Source organism: Trachymyrmex septentrionalis, unplaced genomic scaffold (assembly GCF_001594115.1).
Source record: "Trachymyrmex septentrionalis isolate Tsep2-gDNA-1 unplaced genomic scaffold, Tsep1.0 scaffold106, whole genome shotgun sequence".
Classification (NCBI taxonomy): Eukaryota; Metazoa; Arthropoda; class Insecta; order Hymenoptera; family Formicidae; genus Trachymyrmex; species Trachymyrmex septentrionalis.
The window spans coordinates 75,268-96,478 of NW_017304185.1; the positions used below are offsets into that span (position 1 = coordinate 75,268).

General features: G+C 34.7%; 2 protein-coding genes across 4 annotated transcripts in view; both read right to left on the minus strand.

Moving 5' to 3' along the window:
* The window catches only part of LOC108745735, a 12,561-nt gene extending 7,060 nt beyond the window's left edge, over positions 1-5,501 (minus strand). Inside the window, exon 1 of the mRNA XM_018482063.1 lies at positions 5,192-5,501. The gene's annotated coding sequence lies outside the window, so the exon portion shown is untranslated. The remainder of the gene's footprint in view (positions 1-5,191) is intronic.
* A 4,095-nt stretch (positions 5,502-9,596) lies between these two features.
* The window catches only part of LOC108745780, a 16,093-nt gene continuing 4,478 nt past the window's right edge, over positions 9,597-21,211 (minus strand). The window contains exons 1-4 of one of the 3 annotated variants that reach the window (XM_018482136.1): positions 18,895-19,181; positions 11,364-14,327; positions 10,990-11,275; positions 9,597-10,818 (exon numbers count right to left, since the gene is read on the minus strand). In XM_018482136.1, coding sequence (XP_018337638.1) covers positions 10,640-10,818; positions 10,990-11,275; positions 11,364-13,808 — 2,910 coding nt within the window. In that variant the 5' untranslated portion in view covers positions 13,809-14,327; positions 18,895-19,181 and the 3' untranslated portion in view covers positions 9,597-10,639. Of the gene's footprint in view, positions 10,819-10,989; positions 11,276-11,363; positions 14,328-15,650; positions 15,671-18,894; positions 19,182-21,211 lie in introns of those variants that run through there. The other 2 variants (XM_018482146.1, XM_018482128.1) reach the window with 2 other exon arrangements.

A 21,211-nucleotide genomic window follows, 5' to 3' on the forward strand; every position in this document is an offset into this window, starting at 1 on the left:
GATTTAATACATCACATGATGTACAACCAATAACATCACATGTAATTACTCATCGCTGAAGATGGCTCGAATGGAGCTGAAACGTTCGATCAATATTGTATGTAAGAATTAAAATATATTATTGTGAAGATCAAACGTATCGACTTCTGTGCTATTATTGCTCTCAATCGCCCGGATATTTCTGATTAATGATTGTTTTATTATCTAGAGAGCTTATTTTGTTAATTAATTTATTTCATGTACAAACTTATAGATGTTCTACATAAATGTTTATCGCCATTTAGACATCTTACAAAGTATATTTAAATCAAAAACATGTATAGATCGCTGTTATGTAATGACAATGTTCCAGTTTTTTTGTTAATAAAACTATGTTTTCCTGTAAAACGTAGGGAGTTCCCAAATTTATGAACGGTATATGTGTATTATTTGAATGGTTTACAGCCAAGTTGGAAGCTACGAAATAATAAATTATTGGTAACGTGTGTTTGTAAATCGTTTTTCGTATCTTTACCCCTATTTCTACCGACATATAAAAGATTTTGACATCTCAAATTATGACCTCTCTATATACTTGCCATAGAATTAGATTATCCCAAAATATATAAATATACAGGCAAAAATAATTCTATATATTCTATCTGTTTTAATTATATGAATTTCCACGCAACTTGCTTCTTTTTAGAAACATGAGAAAGCAAGATAAATCGATTACATGGGTCAACACTTTTTTGGAAATAAATGAAATGTTTTCCGATGGATTTTTGTTCGTTGAAAACGAATCTAGCCGCGGACTGGATTGACTTAAACGTTTCCGAGAAAATTGAGATTAAATATAAATTTAACGTTTTTGACTATATATACCACTTTTTGCGGCAAAAGTAAATTTTTTTTCAATTTCATTTGCGCCACTTTAAAGTATTATTATCTTTTATCTATAAAATAAATTTATACAATATGATTTTTTTCAAATGTATAATTAGCATATTATAATCATTAAATTGAATAGATAATATGATTATAACTATTTATAAATGTACAAAATGTAAGTATATGTGAATTATACAATAATAGTGAAAAATAAACAATTTCACAGGCTAGTTAGAATGCTAAAGTGCGTGACTACGTCCTTATCCAGTAACAATCTTTGGAAACATAATTACATGGAATCTCTGACAGTATACACATCATAATAATTGTACCGTGATAAATATACATTTATTTTATAAGTAAAAGATAGCACTTTAAAGTGGCGCAAATAAAATTAAAAAAAAATTTACTTTTAGTCACAAAAAAGAAGATAAATATAGCCAAAAATATCTAATCTTAATTTTCTCGGAAACCTGATTTGACGTATTAAGCTAATTCTGCGGCCAGATTCATTTTCAGTGAACAAAAATCCATCAGAAAACACTTTGTTTATTCAGGTTTCAAAAAAAATGTATTTTTGTATATTTGTATTATTTGTCCCTTATTTAAATTTTCAATACCATATGTTCAAAAATTCTAAAAAATTTTGCTGTTAATTTGATCATTATGCTCAATTTATTCGTATCTGTATATTCAAGAGAGAGAAAAAAGACATTTACATACATCGTAAGCTAAAACGTTCCAAAACTTTCAACGGTAAACGATTTTATTATTAGAAGTCTCTCACAGTAGTCTAATAATACTTTAGTATTGCACAACTGTCGACTTGCGACGTAAGCTGAAAATTTTTTGGCAGTTGCCAGTGATATTTATAAATCTGTTTTAATAAAATGTTAGATTGAATTTTTATCTTAAATATTATTAAAACATTACATTGTTAAAATTTTCTCATAATTCTGTTTTTAAGAAATTATATACATAAACATAAATTAAATCGTTAGATCAAGGTAGAAAATGTCATACTTCTTGTGCATGTGTGCTACATAAAATCTTCTTTTTAATGAAAAATGTAAGAAATGTAAGAATAAGTATGACACTTGTATTAGATCGATTTCTCTGTTATCTTAATTCCCGATTATCTTGTTAATCGGGGACATTCGGGGACAGAGATATTGTTACAAATTTTGATATGGATCTGCAAAGATACGTACAAACGAAACACAAATTTACTTTTTTATTCAAAATGTTTGAAATAATTATTAACATTTATAATCTCTCTCTTTCTCTCTCTCTCTCTCTCTCTTTCTCTCTCTCTTTTTCTCTCTTAATATGTAATACAAATTTATTGCGCAAACATTTGAAAAAAGAATTACGTATCTTAGTGTCGTTTATAGATTTTATAATTATACTCTTGTCACTACGTACGATATTGTATCGAAAACAGGCAGGTAAAACGAAACCGGAACTTAGATAAGTCTTACTAAAAAAACAAAGAGAGAGAGAAAGAAAGAGAGAGAAGCTAACAAAGTCACATTTTTTTCGGCTCGAGTGGAAAACGACATTTTTGGATTAATTCTACAGAGACCATATGATTTTTAGAAATCATCACAAAATTATGTACTCTTTAAAAAAGAAGATTTTATTAAAATATCTAATTATAATAATATAGCATCCTCAACTTTTAAAGAAATCAAATCACAGTTGTTATTATTAGAATCACATCAAAGTTTGTACTCAAATTGTCTTAAGCTTAATCGACGAGTTAATAATTAAAATCGAACAGTTGTTTTTTGAACGTTCACCGGCATTGCAATTTGTACAGTTTCGGTTTATCCACCGAAATTTTCTTTTAATTTTGGCTGAAGTCAAAATCAAATCGAAACTTTGATTTTTTACTAAATCTGAAATTTCGATTGGACTCTAACGCGAATGTATATAAGAACAGTTGATGAATTATAAAAAAAACGAATATTTCTAATGTACCATCACATACCAAATTGTTTGCTTTACATTGATTTCTTATATACGGCTAATAATAAGTAAAAGCAAGCAAAAAAGGTTTGAAAATAAGTAGTTAGAGCCATACAAGAGTCGCCAGAGGGGTGTGATCACCATGGAGACCGACTGGTCGATTTCTCTACGTGAAAATGTCTGCCTCTACTAAAATATAGAGACAATTAAATTTCCGATAAACCTATTTTTGCAAAAATATTAGAAAAGAGGCGTGTCCAGAAATTTGAAAACAATCTATATGAAATATTAAAAATTAAATTCTCGCACCGTGTGATTGCGAATAAGCTCAATTCTCAAAAGAATAAGGTTTCTAGCCATTCTTTCATTAAACAGCTAGATAATATTGTACAATATTGAAAAATTAACATCTCTAATTTGTCGCCCGAAAAAAATTGTGTCCAATCTTTTTAACTATTATACATAGTATTTTCGGCAAATTCTCGTAAAACTTTACGAGAGAAAATGTTCTTCTCATTTGCTGTAATTCGCGACATTATTTATTTCGAATATGTACACATTGAGTCATCGATTAAACATCATTCTACGTATTTTGATTCGACATAACGGAACATTGTCTGTGAATTTAACACCGGATTATGCATATTTAATCAAGATTATATTGCAGATCAATACATCTTGCGGAATGTAAACACTCAAAACGATAAAATCTTATCTTTAATTTAATTTTATCGACTATCTCTTTTCTTTAAATGCTCAAAATGCACTTTTCAATAAGCTTGCTTACAATGCTACAAAAAAAGAAAATACAAGAAAAATACAAAGTAAAGAAAAAAAAAGAGAATAGAATGGAAAAAGGCGACATCATAAAACTACATAACAGTATACGTATTTATCAATTTTTTACGCAAAGAAAATCTAATGCTTTGACAACGAAAATGTCCTATAGTTGAAACTTTCGCGATAATAATCAAATGTCTTTATGAGAGGAAAAACTTATGTAAATTAATAAGTTATACAGTGTAAATAATAAATAACAGCGAATATTCCTTAACTCTTGTTTAGAAAAAATATTATAACGTATCTAATTTCAAAATTGAATTATATAACTACAAGTCATTAAAGTGAACAAAATATAATTAAAAAGTAATTTGATAAAAACCTGCAAATAAAATAATTTTCTAATGTCAATAATTTGGGAGAATCCAACTTGTGTTTAAGTGTTTTCTTATCTTACTGTTTAGGATAGTTCATAATACAATATATGCAATCATAAATTTTTAATTACATAATCATCGACTTTGTATTCAATCTGCATCGTGTTGTATTGTGACATTGGAAAATTTGAAAATATTCGAGGGAACAAAATAAATGTAGTACTCGTAAACTATCGATAATTACATTTATTATATAAAATTACATCGATGTAAATAAATTTATTTAATCGATAAATGATTTTAATTTATTGAAAATTTAGAACTTCCGGTAAATCATACATCCGATATGGAATATAGTGATAAGTGGCAGAGTGTATATTTTGGACGAGCGATAGATAAGTGAGACAAACTGTTTAACTCTTAATACACACGTTTGGATCGTTCGTGTTCTACGTATTTTTTTCTTTAATTTATATACAATAATATTATTTACAACAATTGTATATAACAATTTATTATAAACAATAATAAGATTTTTGAATAACTACAAAAATATAGTATATATGCATGTACATATATAGGATATAGATAATTCACTGTGAATTATTTAGACATTTAGAAGATCTAGCTCTTTGACCGTCATAGGCTTGAATATGCTTATATTTAAATTTATTAAATACAACTTTACACACACGCACGCATACTTTCTACAGATGTCAAAATATACAGATGTAAAAATTGCTTAATAATTTTTATATACTTCATACTTGTAAAAGTGATAAAAATTAATCCAGGACACAAAAGATCCATTGTGTGTAGTAAGAAAACTAAGGGTTGAAGTATATAATAATATTCTTACTAAATGTATACTGCAGTTTAAAATACAAAGGTATATTCTCGTATGAAGAGTGTTGACGAAATAAAGAATTCGTAACAGCTGTAAGAAATATTAATGAGGACACGTGATTATTGGGAATAGTATCTATTATTAAAAGTAAAAGAAAATGAAAACAAGGTTTTTTTTTTCAGTCACTTGTTATCCCGTACTCGATACATGCTGTTAGAAGGCAATTGATGAATCTGTATGCTCCAAATGTTCAAAAAGGAACTAAAAGGAAAGAGGAAAGCGAAAAAAAAGAATTAGCATGCATGAAATGTTGCAAAAATCGCATGTCGCGGCACGTTAAGCTTACCAACAACGAGCTCGCGCAGATTGTTATAGCTGAAGACTTTGAGTAGCCTAACACGATTCTCGTTGGAAAAACCGTTTTGTGTCTTTTTATCGCAATGACGATTTCGTACATTCGCTCGCGGTGCGTTTCACGACGACGCGTGTGACGCGATATAACGCGACTGTCTTGGTTGAGGACACCCGGTACACTGGAGTTCAGGAGCCTCGAAATCCATGTCATAAGGAAGGTTCTCGCCGCCGCACCTGACCTGAACGGAGCACGCGTGTCGGCCTCATCTCGTCATCGTGTTTCGCTTCGTCTCGCCACGCCTCACCTCACTTCGCCACGTCTCGCCTCGCTTCGTCTCGCCCCGCCTCGTCTCGCCTCGCCTCGTCTCGTCTCGCCCCGCTTCGTCTCGCCTCGCCTCGTCTCGTCTCGCCCCGCTTCGTCTCGCCCCGCCTCGTCTCGCCCCGCCCCGCCTCACCTCACTTCGCCTCGTCCCGCCTCGCCTCCTCGTCACGCCTTACCTCGTCTCGCCTCTCGACAGTTCTCGCTTCGCAGGCTTCATTTCGTTTCGTCTCGCTTCTTCAAATCAAATTTTGTCGAGCATAGGTTCTGGCTTTGTATGTCTCGCTAGATGAGCTTGATCACTCCTCGCCGCTCCTCACGTCTCTCGGCAGTCGTCAGTCTCGCTTCGCTATGCTGCATGTTTTACCCCACCATCGTATCACGATTTGCCTTGACTCGCTTTTCACGACTACCTATTTCCCAATGTCAAAAACGCGATGTCGATGCGCGATAAATTGATAAACCACGCGAGGCCAATAGTTTATAGATATCAGTTGTCATATATTATGATTATGTACTATTAACTCTATAATATACCACAATATCCCACTGTAACATTCATATTTTTCATTCTCTATTACTATATATAAATGCTACATATAAATAGAGAATTTTATATATATTAAGTCTTGTGATATTTGTGATAATAATTAATTAATTTTAAGATGATGCTCGCGTAGCATTTATATACATTTCTTTGCCGGATTACCATATCAGTCGTTTTAATCTTATCAGTATTGATTATAGTTGAAAATATGGTGAGTATGCAAAGTAACTATACTTTTATGTTCGTTTAAAAAATAGAGGAATATAGTTTTTTGAATTGTGTCTGCCATTGCCGTCATCAAAGTATTTCACGCGAAAATTCCTTTTCACGTTCATATATATCGTTTAGTGCTCTGACAAACAGTAATGGTTTACTCGCAAGAATATATATAAACTTTTTGTATGTACATACATACGAGTGCCAAAATATATTCGACAATAAATGACGATCGATGAAGTTATCTCCGATGTGTCAATATGACACGACGCAATGTGACGCCATCCGACGCCATTGGACGCTATCCAATGTGACGATTCAAATCCTTACTTGTCGGTAATTTAGCATACGTTGCCTATATACATATCATTATTGTAAAACATCAAATCAATCTCTCTCTTTTTTCGCGTTAATAAAAAACTTTTACACAAATTTCTTTTTTATCTCGCTTTATTAGTTTTCTTCTTGTTTATAATATCAAGAAACTATAATAATATACATATGTTGAGAGGTAAAGTACGATGAGATATTAATTTTCATGTTTAAACATGTGCTGTAAGCAACATTATCGTGATAAAATAACATGATAATAAGTAAATTTCAAGACTAATGAGAGTCAACGTAAAAGAGATTGCGCACAATTATTGAGTCAAAAAAATTACTTCTTCAGAAAAACTGATGTCTTCTTTATCTCGTAATCTTGAACGTTTCAACTCACTCCGAAGTTATCCTCAGCAAGATTAGAATTTAAATTGAAATTCAGTCAAAAACGTCAAGTACGGTCCGTCCAGAATGAGCCACTCTCAGATTCTCAGAACTGTAATGTAATTCTAATATGTATGTACATGTTAATACTATAAGTGAGTTATCAAAGAAAGGAGGAAAAACAACTCACCTCGAACAGAACACTCAACATGTTATGAAGTTTTGGAATTTTGATTTCAAACTATGTGATAATTTTTATCGATAAAATAATGATTCATATCTTAAACATTTGTAACAAAGACAATTTCCGTTTCTGTATGATTCCGTGTGTCTAACGACATTTTAATGTATAGAGGTCAATTCATTATCGTGATATTAATCGAAAAATAAAGATTAATAAAAAAGCCAAAAAGATCGAATCTCTTAAATTAGAATACTATATAAGTTTTCCATTCTCAACTGTTCTTATTTTAAATGCATCGAGAAAGGAAACAAAAAAGGATGAAATCTGCGATGGTTTGTACGACAAATATGGAATTTGCTGTTATGAAATAAAGTGTAAGTGAATGTTGAATTGTAAAATTATTGCGATATATTTATTCAAATCATTTTCGAATATTTTTCAATATCTGTACGAAACTAAATCGCATTCCGTTCTCGGTAGGAATTGGTATTGGTAAAGAATTTACATATACAATATAAGACTAATCATAGATTAATCCCTTTAATATTTCAACAAGAACGTTCAACTCAGTAATATTTTGCGCCAATAAGAATATCGGATTACGTAAATTTATATATATATAAGATATCGCATATTATAGGGACGCGCCTGATCGATATCGATAATGATCAGAATTGTTAAAAATGTAGTTGAAGATTGGTAAAATTTTCAAGATTTTTTAATAGAAGACCGAAATTCTATATGATTTGACATGACGTGATCAATTTCACGTACATAATTAAGTGAAATGCTGATTATCATTATCACTTGAAACGCCCATGGCATGTTATGTGTGTTTTTCCCTTTCTATATATTTTTTTGTAAATACTCTTTGTTTCATTGGAAGGAATATTCTAATAAAAGTTCTCGTTTATCCTTTTATAGATTATTTGCGTTTCGTTTCTCATCTTAATAACTATCGCTTACTACTATGCCGTTGAAAGTCATCAGACTCTCGTAAAGCCGGCAACTCGATATCGTAAATATATGAAATACACAATTTTTCTTTTTATATTAAAATATTATTTTATACTCACTTCGTACGTGCCATACTAGGCTGCGTATGTACTCCCGATATTAATGTGAACGTATATGAAATAAATTATTGCACTCTCATATACCTAATTTGGACTTGGCACCGGACATGATTACACGATTACATGACCGATCAATTTGTATATCTAATCGGAAATATAATATGTATTATGTTTAGTCAATCTTACGAATTCAAACTTCTGATCGGTTTACGATTATACTTTCGAATATCAAATTATACTTGATCTTAAGTGTCAATTCGGCACTCCAACAAAGAATATTTAAAACTTGTTACGTAGTCGTTGCTACCTAACAATCTAACGCTTAATTCTGTGAAAGCTGTAAATATCTTTTGTATTTTCTTTCTCCGTATAAAGGCCTCGTAATGTTATGTATATATACGTGTATTCCTACGACTATATATAAGAGATATTTCTGGAATATAAAATTTTTCCGTGGAATCGATATAATACCTAAAATATCGTATGACGATTTTTGACTAGTTTTAAAGAACCTTTACTTCGTACGGCGTTGTTATCCATCCCAATGGATGTAGCAAAATGTTCATTTTGCTAAGTAATGTACATTCTATTCAAAAGCTTTCAGGATGAATAAAGACTTTTGATTGCCAATATTTCATCGTGTTCACACTTTTACTGTTACTAAATACCGTTACTTTTCATTTGTCATCGTATAATGTATATGTATACGATTGTAAATCGCTACAATAGCCGTGTTCCGGTATTACACGCACTGCCAGTATTGAAAATCTACGTAACGTGAACTATAGATCTTCAGTATTGACAATGCATATCGGGACACGGCAAATAATGATGACGTTGTGCTGCCAACGTATTTTTTTCTTTAAAAAAAAAAAACAAAAAGATAGAACGACCAACTATGTGAGATTAGTAGCAAAGATTACACTTAATAATTACGAAAATGAATGTGAACGCATACATCTGCATGCAACGTATGTATATGTACATACATACGTGTATGGTGTAGTAACGGAGGTAGTAGTCTACTTGTAGCTCGTAAAATCGATAAGGAGGCAAGTTATGATCACAGAAAAGCTATATACATGTGTCTATTTTATAGATGTGCTTTCTGTACGAAGTACGCGCGCATCGCCCTCTACACAAGAAAAAAGAACTTGCCCTGCAATTTATTATAATACAATTTTAATTTTTTGCATTAGCTGTTAAGAGAAACTTGTTACAATAATAATTTCATCGATGATATTTTTAGCAAATTGAAAAATATGATTAAACGAAATGCAAACGAAATGAAATACAATTAAAATTTATTTAAATTTTAACTGAATTATACTGAATTAAACTGAATAATATAATTGAAACACAGCGAGAGTGACTTGCGAAACCCGTACGCAAAGGATACACAAAGACAATTATAAAAGTTTGGGATATGTGGCGCGATAATTAATTTACAATATATTTTTCGCGTTATCCAGAGGAGAGGGGATAACTTGTCAATTGTGTCAACTGTACAGTACAGTCTAACTTGAGAATACAATTTGCTCGGCGAAGAAATAGCGACTACAAGCATGCATAGAGCTCATACGTTTTTTCTGTATACACAAATCAGGACACGACATGTGCCGATTTCGAACCGCTATATATGCATCGATTGCCCATCAATATCCTGAGAGATTCGAAATTATATTTACAATTAATAGTTGCCGTGCAAAAAATATACATATGTGTATATCCGTTCGAGCAAGATACATGCAATCATCGACGGCAACGCGTAGCTCGTAACTCGAGCTATTTGTAAGCTCTCTACTTTGACTTTATATTATTGCAAGCGGCATGTTTCTAATTTGTACATAGAATAGGTATTATTATATCGCTCTATATACGCTATTGAAAGTATTAAAAAAAAGCTACATCTGTATCCTCGAAATAATTTTCTTTGTGCTAATGTCTAAGAGATTAGAAATGATCTCATAACTTTCACAAAGGTTTCGTAATTAAAGCATTAACTGATAAGTGATAAACCATGCAAAATTGCAGAGTCACTCCACCAATGCGACTTTTTATAATTTTTTTTTCTTTTATATAACATTCCTCGAGTTGCTGATTACATTAGTTGTTGCGAAAAGTCGATAGGTCGAAAACCCGTAGGGGTGTTTCGATAAATTATAGATTTAATTATAATTATAATTAATTATGTAATACACCACAGCCGGCTCTAGCAACTCGTGTATAGCATATCGTGAAATAACACTATAATGAAATTAAGGGGTGCCCGTGACAATTTTTGCAATCTGTATTACAATTCCTTTCATATTCCTTATTAATACGCGATTCCAATTGCTATTTGTCTTTCTACAGCTCCTTCCTTCTGGTTCCTTCAATAAATACCGGCATATTTACACACTGTTTATCGCATTGAAATCCTTATCAGTAGTTACCCCTCTAGATTCGTTTCGACACTTTCGATACAAATTGATTAAAGGCATCACTAATAACAATGCGCCGCTTAACGCAATAAACAATCCCGCCAAATAGAAGGACAGATCGTACGTGCCTGTGATATCGTACAGCCATCCTGAAAAAGAAATACTTTATTTTAAGAATTCCTTATTCGCTCAGTGTGTTTTAGTGCCCAGAAAAGAAAATTTTTAATTTGCCAATTGATAATTCTGTCAGAATATATTGTGTCCAAGTTAATATCGATCGATTAAATTTTTTGTTATTACAATGCTTGTAAGAAATTTACCAGCTAGCGGAGGGCCCATGAGATTGGCAATTCCTTGAACGAGTAACAGAAGACCATAAGCGTTGGTGAATCTGTCCAAGGTGATCAGCTCAACAAGGATGATGCTGGTAAGACTGTAATTTGCTGCGATGAATAATCCAAAGGCACCAGAGATTGCACATAAAGTGTAATAGTCGTTGACAACTATTGGTATCAGAGCGGTAACGGTACCGCAGAGCGCCATGCACACTGCATACACGATAGATGCATTTACCCACGCCCTATCACCAGCCCAACCCAGAAGAATCTGTAAAAAATTCAGTTTTAACACTAGAAAAAAAACCTACCAAATCAAAATACCATTTATTTAGCTAAACATTTCCACCGCTGCTTACCTCGCCGCTCATATTAGCGATTCCAATCACCGAGATCAGAATAGACGCATCCGTCTCGCTAAATCCAACTTCGATCGCATTGTCCGTTAGGTAGACATAAGGCACATCGTACCACGTGTGCAAGAGAAAGTTGCTGACGGCGAACAGTAGAAACCTCGGATCGGCAAAGTACGAAAAGTCTAGCATGTCGACGATCAAGTCCCAAAATTCCCAGAGTCCAGCGTACCAAACGAGCTTCGTCTTGGCGATCGTAGTCATTGAATTTCTGTAGATGTCCGGGCAGCTTGAAGCTCGCAAACGATATCGATTGATGTTGAGCATAGCACCTCTGTAAGTCAGACTGTGTCTATGCATTCTGATATCCTTTAAATAGGCAGTGGGCAGCCTCCTCGGTTGTTCCAACGTGCTAGATCGCCTTAACGGAGTGTCAAAATTGATTTTCTTCAGCCACCATAAATATGCCGGTTCTACCGATTGATGATGATGATGATGATGATGATGATGCTGATGCTGATGCTGATGCTGATGCTGATGCTGATGCTGATGCTGAACCTGATGCTGAAGCTGATGCTGCAGCTGCTGCTCGCCACGCAAGTCATGGCCCTTGTTCTTGTCTTCAGTTAATGGACTAGGTGTAGTTATAAATCGAGCCGAGGGGGTACTCAGTTGATCGTGCAGCGTCCCAGAATCGCTGAAACTCCTCGACGATATCAAAAGACTTGGATAGTTTTGCAGGAGCACATTGTAAACGGTCTCAGTCTTATTCGTACTGAGCAGTTCTAGCACCTCCAGAGGTATTTTTTCTCCATTCTTGACGAAAGTAGGTAAATTCACTAAGCTAGAAAATAACTTCTCACCACTCTCCTCGTCGCAAACATCCTGTAGCCGAAGATTCTCAATAATCATTGCATTGGCTGATGCAAAACCTTTTTTAGAATCACCGTGAGGTGTTTGCGTGGTCGTGTTTGCGGAGCTAGTGGCAGAAAAGGAATCTGCGCTGGAACTCTGTATTTTAGATCTCTTCTTTTCTCGATTCTTTCTTCTCTCTTGAGTTTTCGCTTTTGCTCTAGTCGTAGTCCATTCGAGGTCCCGCATCAGACATCCACATACAGCGAGATTCGAAAACAATCCTGCCAGAATCAATGTGGTTCCTCTCCAGCCGTACTCCGCTAAAAGATTTTGTGTAACAGGCGCAAAGATAAAAGTCCCGATTCCGCTACCGCATACTGATAGACCGGTAGCAAAAGATCTCTTTTTGTCAAAGTAGTACGCCACGATTACCACCGCTGCGACGAAACATAGGGACAAGCCAAAACCTGCTACAATGCCAAATGTGAAGATGAGTACTTCCATAGAGTTCGCATAGGAACTTATAACGAAACCGGCTGTTGCCAAAATGCTACCGGCTACAGTTACTTTTCTACATCCATATCGATCGGTTAAGAAACTTGCCACCGGCCCCGACAACAATGGCATCGCCATAAAGAGACTACCTATCCACGCTGTCTTGGACTTGCCCTCGCCAAAATAATTAAGAAATTCAACATATATTACGCCAAAGGAAAAGGTAATACCATCCGCGATCAAGTTTACCATAAAGGAGGCCGCTACTACGACCCAGCCCCAACCTCCATCGGGAGGTCTAGCTTCGCAAAACTGTCCCAAACTGGAATTGTCCTCGGAACTGCTTGTGGTAGACGTGGAGATTGACGGACTTGGATGCGGTCTTTCTTCAGGTGTGTGACGTAGCTGTTGCTTTTGAGACTCTTTGTTGAATTGCACGTGATGCTGCTGCTTGTCTTCCTTTGGAGACTTGCCGTTCACGAGTTTCTCAGTGCTCTTCTCGGTCAACAAATGGCTCTTGGATGACAGTCCAATTCTGGTAGGGGACTCGAAAATTGTACCCCTTTCATTGAAAACGCTCTTCAATTTCTGCGGACTAGATGTATCCTCTCTGTAAAGGCTGTTGGGTCTCTTTGGTGAACTTTGCATATTTTGCGAATCATTTTTTAGCTCTTGACGAACTTCCCGACGTATCCTTGAGCCCGATTGCTCCATTCGTTCCGGGTCGTTCTCCACGAATCTTACTTCTTCTTTCTCCTCCTCCTCCTCTTCCTCCTCCTCCTCCTCCTCCTCCTCCTCCTTCTCCTCCTCCTCTTCCTCTTCTTCTTCTTCTTTCTTTTGCGCATTTTTCAATGACTCTGAATTGTTTTGAAAATCATTGACGTATTCTAATCCCCGAACCGAGCTCGAATCCATAATCGGCTCCTCGTGATTGTGATCACAATTACAATTGTTTCGATGGTTCGACATACATAAACCTCTGTTGATAATTTCATCATCGTTCGTTTCGGCATACAATTGCCTTACGGTTGTATCATTCGTCATTCGTTCGTCGAGTTGAATCTGCTTGTCTCCATCATTAAACTTGGTCCACTCGGCCATATTGAAGAAACGAAGAATATAAGAGATATTCACTTTTTTTTCAAGATATCAAAATACTTGCGATCCAATTTTCCTCTCCGTGAAACTGATACCGTATATACGATACGCACATATATAGACACATATAAGCAATTACACGCAGTAAGAAAAACTCGAGCAATTGTATTTGCAAGGAAATTTGGGCGGCCCTTTCTCCTCAAATCGAAACGATCGATTTAATAAAAATCTAATTTCGTCCTTGACTTAAACAACGGTAAACAAGGCCACTCGTAGAGCTGCCTGGTGAACTGACGACGCAACGGTAATAGGGACGACCAGGTCGATGTAAGGTTGTCTGGTGATTGATAGTCGGCACCCGGTCGACCATGCAATGGTCCACCACCATTGCAATTGCGGCTCCGGATTCTCCAAGTCCAAGTAGCACTTTGATTACTTGGGACCACCTCCTCCTCCGCGAAACGTTCGTCAACCCAGGCACCCATGCGGCGAAACGTACTGCTTCGGTTCTAGTGTTGTATTCTACAACAAGAAAAGCCAGTCAGTCATCTCCTTGTCAGCGATATATATGCATATATGCGTCGCACTTAAATTCTCTAATTGATAGTTGGAATATAGATGAGTAGATAGATATAAGTATAAGATAAAAAGGATATACAAAAGAATGGGAGAAGGGGGTACAGAAATGTGCGAGTAAATTTTCATCAACAAAATCACGATTAAATTAAAAGGGAATGGAAGCAGTGCTTATATACTATTTGTAGTAGCCACGTTTCCATGATATTTGTCAGAGTACGCTTTTTTTCTGAAAATGCAAACTATCTCTAAGATAGTACTATCTGTAGTATGCTTTCGTTCAATCTATCGAATGTAAATCGAATCAAACGATATATAGTATAATGATAAACGATCAATATATGTATATCCCGTCACCATCTAAATACGCGGTAATAACATGATCAAAGTGACGCACGCAGTCGCGAAAAAAATGTCTCGCTCGGCTATATTTACTCGCTAAAGTAACATTCTCGAGCATTATTAGACGTTCCAAGTTCGATGTTTGGCAAAGACAGTCGACAGTGTGACTCGCTTCTGGCATTTCGTAACCGGCCGAAGTAGCTCGAGTTAGAGTCAGCGATTATAAATGAAGCTCATTGTGTATGAGTTGCTATCAATTTAAGGATTTAACGGTGTCCACGATGATCACGCGTGTATCATACGATCTCTTTTCCTTCTTCTTTTCTACCTTCTACCTAGGCTTCTTCATTGGCCGATTGTAATTTATTTTCAAAGTTCGATTTATCGTTAATATACTTAAGTAAAAATTTCAAGTGCGTGCAAATATTAAAGGGTCAGTGTCGGCCTGATGTAACGAGACACGACGCGACGTACACATAGCTTGTCGCCGTGCTGCGCCGCAATACTTCAAAAAGTTTCATCTTTGGATACATAAAAAATGCATTAAAAAATCTATCTCTTTATTGGTTCTTCAATTTATTATAGGTATCTAGATACCTGTCATATTTCTCAATATTGCCACTTTTTCTTTCTTTCTTTTTTAGAATGAACTGTAGAGAAATCTTAATACTACTACTAATTTCGATAGTATTTAATTTAAACTTTATTTATACAATCGTTTCTTTACTATTTAAATTTTTTAAATTTTTTATTAGGAAATTATGAAAATCTAAGGATTATATTATATATACTATAAGACCATCATGATCAAATACTCCATTTTATTGCAAAATCGCATATTATTTTACGTCAAGAAAAATACATATAAAGTACATACAAAGTATAAAGTTAAAAAACTTGAGATTTTTCAAAATTAAGTTTACTTACGAAATAACTGTCAATTTGACAACATATTTTATTAAATGTCTCCATGATGTCAACGCCCTGTGCTCTTTGATGAAACTTTCGTATTACTGACCGATTTGATTAAATTAAAATTAAAAAAACAGTTAAACATGTTATAACTTCTTCTGCGTTTGTCAAAAGTAATTGTAGATTTAACGTTGACCTACATCTTGTCGGATTACTTAACTCACAATCAGAGGAAGACGACCATTTAACTTTTTGCGTGGAATCTTAACACGCGAACGCGAATGCTGCGCACGGCGCATAAATAGCCGAAATGTACTCAAGGTAGAAATTTACGCGCGAAAAGTGAGCAAAAGTGCCAAAAGGTAAACTACATTTTGAGATACATACAGATGTAAGAGACACGATACACTCCGATAATATGGCATATCGTCACACACACAAAAAAGTATAAAGAAAAAAACTTTTGTAATTAATTTCTTTCTATTCATATAGCGCGACAACAATTAACTGTTACTTTAATCTACTTCGATCGATTGCGATTAAACTGTATTATAAGGAAATAATAATTTTTGTTACTAGCTATCACCACATTTATCAGTTGACTTGTGTATTTAGTTTTAATGTTTTAACATATTCAATTTTATTGTACTGAAGAAGGTCAAATCTTGACCGAAACGTCTATTTATTGTTATGAAATTGTTTTTAAATAATATATAACTTATTTACATCCTTAGTCGTGGCTGTATGCTCTTTATTATTTAACCTTTGTAAATTTCTTAGCTACTTTCTAACAATTTAAAATATACAATTATAATATTACTGAAAATTAATCTGTATGTATAGAAATAACTTGTCAAGATAAAGTAGTAAGTTTGAGAGATAAACTATATACCTAGATACTTGAAAAAAATTAAAAATTGTAAAAGAATTTGTAAAACGCTAATGAAAATAAAATGTAAGATGATCATTTAGAGAAGCAAGGCAGCTGTTTGGTGTCGGGTTAGGAGAAATTTGATAAAATTGGGTGTCTGATTTCGTATTATACTACAATCACGAGATACGACTTATCGAACGAACTGGCGACATATATATCTTACTTTGACGATAATCGCTTACTATTAGATTATTTCTTTTATTTTTAAAAATTGTAAAACTCTCCGAGAGAGAGAGAGAGAGAGAGAGAGAGAGAGAGAGAGTCTGAAACTTGTCTATTTATTCCGTTGTTTCTATCGTTCGATCATACGTAGGGATGGAGAAATAGGCGCCTTTGGCCGAGAAAATTTTGCGCAATTTTGGCTTCGAGCCCATTGACGAGTAAATCAGGGTACGTTCACGGTCTAAATTCAACGCCACGGCGTTTGTATCGTTTACGCATTAATGGTAGAACGTTGTCGTGACTCCATCAATTCCATTGTCGTATCTTGCACTTACGTAGATTTAAGTATATTACGCGCATTTAAGTTACTGCAAATTGTTTGCTACAGTTTTAACATTACTATTGTATGATTTAATCGTAAAGTGGCGCAACACGACGTGTATGCTCGTAAATCGCAAATAATTTTCAGAATTATTGAATTCAGTGTAAATGTACGTGAAACTGAGAATGTATCATATATCTCGCAAACGTGATCATAAAGATTCAGACCAAGAAGTCAATTAATCAACAATTTGTAATGATTTGTCGTTGAACGTCGTGTAGCTAAATGAGTACGTGTAGTTACGTGTAGTTAAATAGGAAAAAGAGAAAGAAAGCAGAAAGAGAGGGATGGCAGTGAAGAAAAAGCATTTGATGCCTTCTGGCGTGTGCACGAGATTTATCGATCAATGCTAACGAAATAATGCTCGTTAAATGAGATAGTGGCCGCAGTGTTCGTTATCAGCATTGGAGGAGAACGAATCATGAACGAACTTGGAATCATGTGTGTTGTGATAACGTGTACTCATTCACGCGCAGCATCATATTATAAGCATCGGTAAGCGTTTATCCCGCGTGCGCTTCTACAGCATTTTTTAGAAAACTAACGTGCCCGAGATTATCTTACATGTTGTACATATAATTCTCATTTTACAGAAATCCAAAAAGTATTTTACAGAAATCCAATTTTTGCCACGTACAGTGGCAACAGGTTTATATTCTTTGTAGCTACACCGGTATATTTTACACTTGTATACTTGAAAATGAAACATGTTATTTATATACATATATAAAATTTTATGAAAGCGAGATAGAAAGTTTAGTGCGGTTCGGTGCAGCGACAAAAAACAAGCCTAATCAAACCTGTTTGACAAGACATTAAATTCGGAAGAATATAGCGTAGCGCAACGAAATAAATAAGCATTCGTAGAAAGAAATATAAAAAAATTTGTAAATCGATTAAACAATTTGTAATATCTATGACGGTTAATAAATTGTTTCAAATTAGCATGTGTTTTTTGCACGTTTATAATATATTTCTCAGCGAACACTTTGAACAGAAAATTGATGCACGACTTATAAATACTAACGTATCTTCGCGCTTTCCATTATCTCGGACATTGTTACAGTTTATCGCATTCGTTAAAAAGATAATAATATATCTCACATATATATATTATACGTATACTTATTAATTTCACGTATCGTTTCAACGCCATACACTTTTCAAATATTATATTATATCGCATTCTTATACACAATCCGTCTTTATGGTGAAACGAATAACGTAAAGTAAATATTCAATCGCGCGCGATGGTAGTGTTAAAAAGTGTGTTTATAACATAGTGTTAAACCGCGATAAACGATTTCTCAGCTTATGAGTCGGGAGGCTTTAAAGTCGTTCTTCTCTATGTATAATCTATATAAGGCCGCTATTTGTACAATACGGCGTTTTTGTCGTACGATAAATGTGTCCAGGACAGGACAGGTCCTCGGATCTCTCTATCCTATAGCCGATCAGCCAAGGCTTGAAAAATTTGTAAAGTTATTATAACGCGCGAAATACTTTAGGAGCTTCAACCAACTGTCGACGAATTAAATTCTTCATATTTACGATAACCTTTGACATTATCGAAACTCTATTTATTTGCCGCTCAGAATTTCGATTCGAAATTAAGATCGGTTTTAATGTACGTAAGAGTATTAAGAGAATGGTCTTAAATACACGACTGCTATATAACATAGATATGTGTAGATATCATAGCATTTTCTTACTATGATATCCGATGCGAAAAGTATATAAAATAAAATATAAAGTGAACCGCAGGTAAAGAATTGACGAACCATAATGGACGGTACGATCGCTGTACACTCATTGCGTGTTATCCAAGTTGGTATTCGCAATTCTCGTATTGCGAAGTGACAGTACGTTGAGACGAGTCCAAAAGCGTAAGAAACGTTCGCACTCTAATATCGAACTATGATATTGGAAGTGGCGCGAACTATGATATATCGCTCGCGCGCTACCGCTTGGCCTTTGCACGAGGTCGAACACCCGCGTTCACGAGGCGGCAAAATCTCCAGGTTCCGCGAAATCTCATTGCTGAAGAATGAGAGGAGGGGAGGCGGAAAGGAAGGGAGGGAGGGCGGGAGGGAGGTAGGGAGAAAAAGACAGAGAGACAGAAAAAGACAGAAAAAAAAACAGAGAAAGAATGTACGCGTTGTCACGATCGTCGATAGCGACGAAGCCGATCATCCACAAGCGAATTATACGTCGACAAACGCGAACGAATGCGCGCGATTAAGCGCGATTAAGCGCGCATCTGTTCTTCGCCAACGCGATTAGTGCGCGATATGTTTGAGAAAAATAATAATCGTCGACGATGAATGTGAATCAGCGACCCGTCATCGCATCCGCGGAACAATGTCTTTCGTCTCGGAACAAGAAGTTTTTCACGCACAGATATGAAGGTGCTCCCGGCTGCGAAAAGATCGCACGCAATCGGCATTGCGCGCGTCGCGCACAGAAAGATGACCGGGCTAATACTGATAGCTGGTACCCGTTCTCGCTGATACATATGATATGACCATTGGCTTCGAACGCGTTTCGTCGCGTGACGTCACGATATGTGCCGATCTTCCACGCGCCGCGACGCAGTGATGGGGGTTTACTCTCCGCATAATACGCTATTTTTTACATGACAATTACCAAAAAAAAGAAAAAAAGACACGTTTCGTCGGTTGATGATTAATTCAATATTTTTCGATCGGTATCTACAAAGATTTCAAGTTTGTCTTTGTCGACTAATATAATTTTGCATTGAGATAATTACGAAAGCCGAACGAACGACAATTGAATAGAAAGCTGCAAGCGTCTACAATAGTGCACGCACAAAGGGGATTCCCCGCAGTCTTCTCTTACAACAATGTATAGGTTGACTACCGATGTGTTTGTTATTTGCATTCATTTCTTACAAATCTAACGATAATTCACATAACGAATGAAAGCGAACACGCAAGGTGTCTTTAAAATGAAATCCGGACTAATAACGTGCCAAATAATTTCCATGTATATTCCAGGTCCATGTCCCGATATTTGTAAGAATACCAAAATACCATAGCAAGAGAGAGAGAGAGAGAGAGAGAGAGAGAGAGAAAGTTGTCGAAAAAATAAGTTAAAAGTTTTTTTTTCCAAGCAGTTACAGTTTTTTAAGTATAAAGATTAAAAATTGACTAATTAAATAAATTACAATTAAGCGGGTATCGACTCATGCAGGCAACCGTTTAGCTCAACTGTAATTAATCAATTTTAAATTTTAATTTATGTCTCAAAAATTTACCGTTTTTTATTTTAAGCAATAATTTTTAAGGCGTAAACAGGAGAGTAACAGAAGCGTAAATTAACTTCTAAGAAATGAAAATTGACGAAATTAACTTTTAAGAGGCGAAAATTGAAACATCATAATGTAAAAGAAGCGTAAGCGCGTTCGTTTCGTTTACGCTTCTGTTACTCTCCCATTACATCCGATTTACGCTCCGATTTTTATTTCCATCAGATTTCAGTTTGATTCGCAAATTTCGAGACATCCTGTATAAAGCTTATCACATGAATCGGTACAGTTATAGATAAGAAACAATTTTCTTCTCTCACTTATATATACCTAACATCTTGCTCTATGTTTGAAATTACAATAATACGTATACCCTACTCAATTAAGCTCTTGTTATTATTTAGCACGTCAAGCTTCCTCTTCCTTTTCGTTCAAACTTATAATCGAGCGATTGTAAGACTATATAATCGTCGCATTATATAACAATGGATTATTTTCCAAGTACATATGAAGCAAGTTATCTTTATTGTTTTCTCTGCCATATTCTTATATAGATATTGAGACATTATTTTTTTATACGATATCAAGTCATATCGTGAAAGACCTTCTGACGACAAAATTGCATTCTCGATACGGAGAAGATAATAAAAGTAGATTCAGACTTGAACTAGAGAGAGTCAAAGATAAGCATAGTAACATCAAATATATCTTATCTTTGTACCTGTTTTTCGTCAAAAAATGACGATACAGTGAGTGCTCCGTGAGAATCAATTGTTTCTTGTTTATTATATATATATATATATATATATATATATATATATATATATATA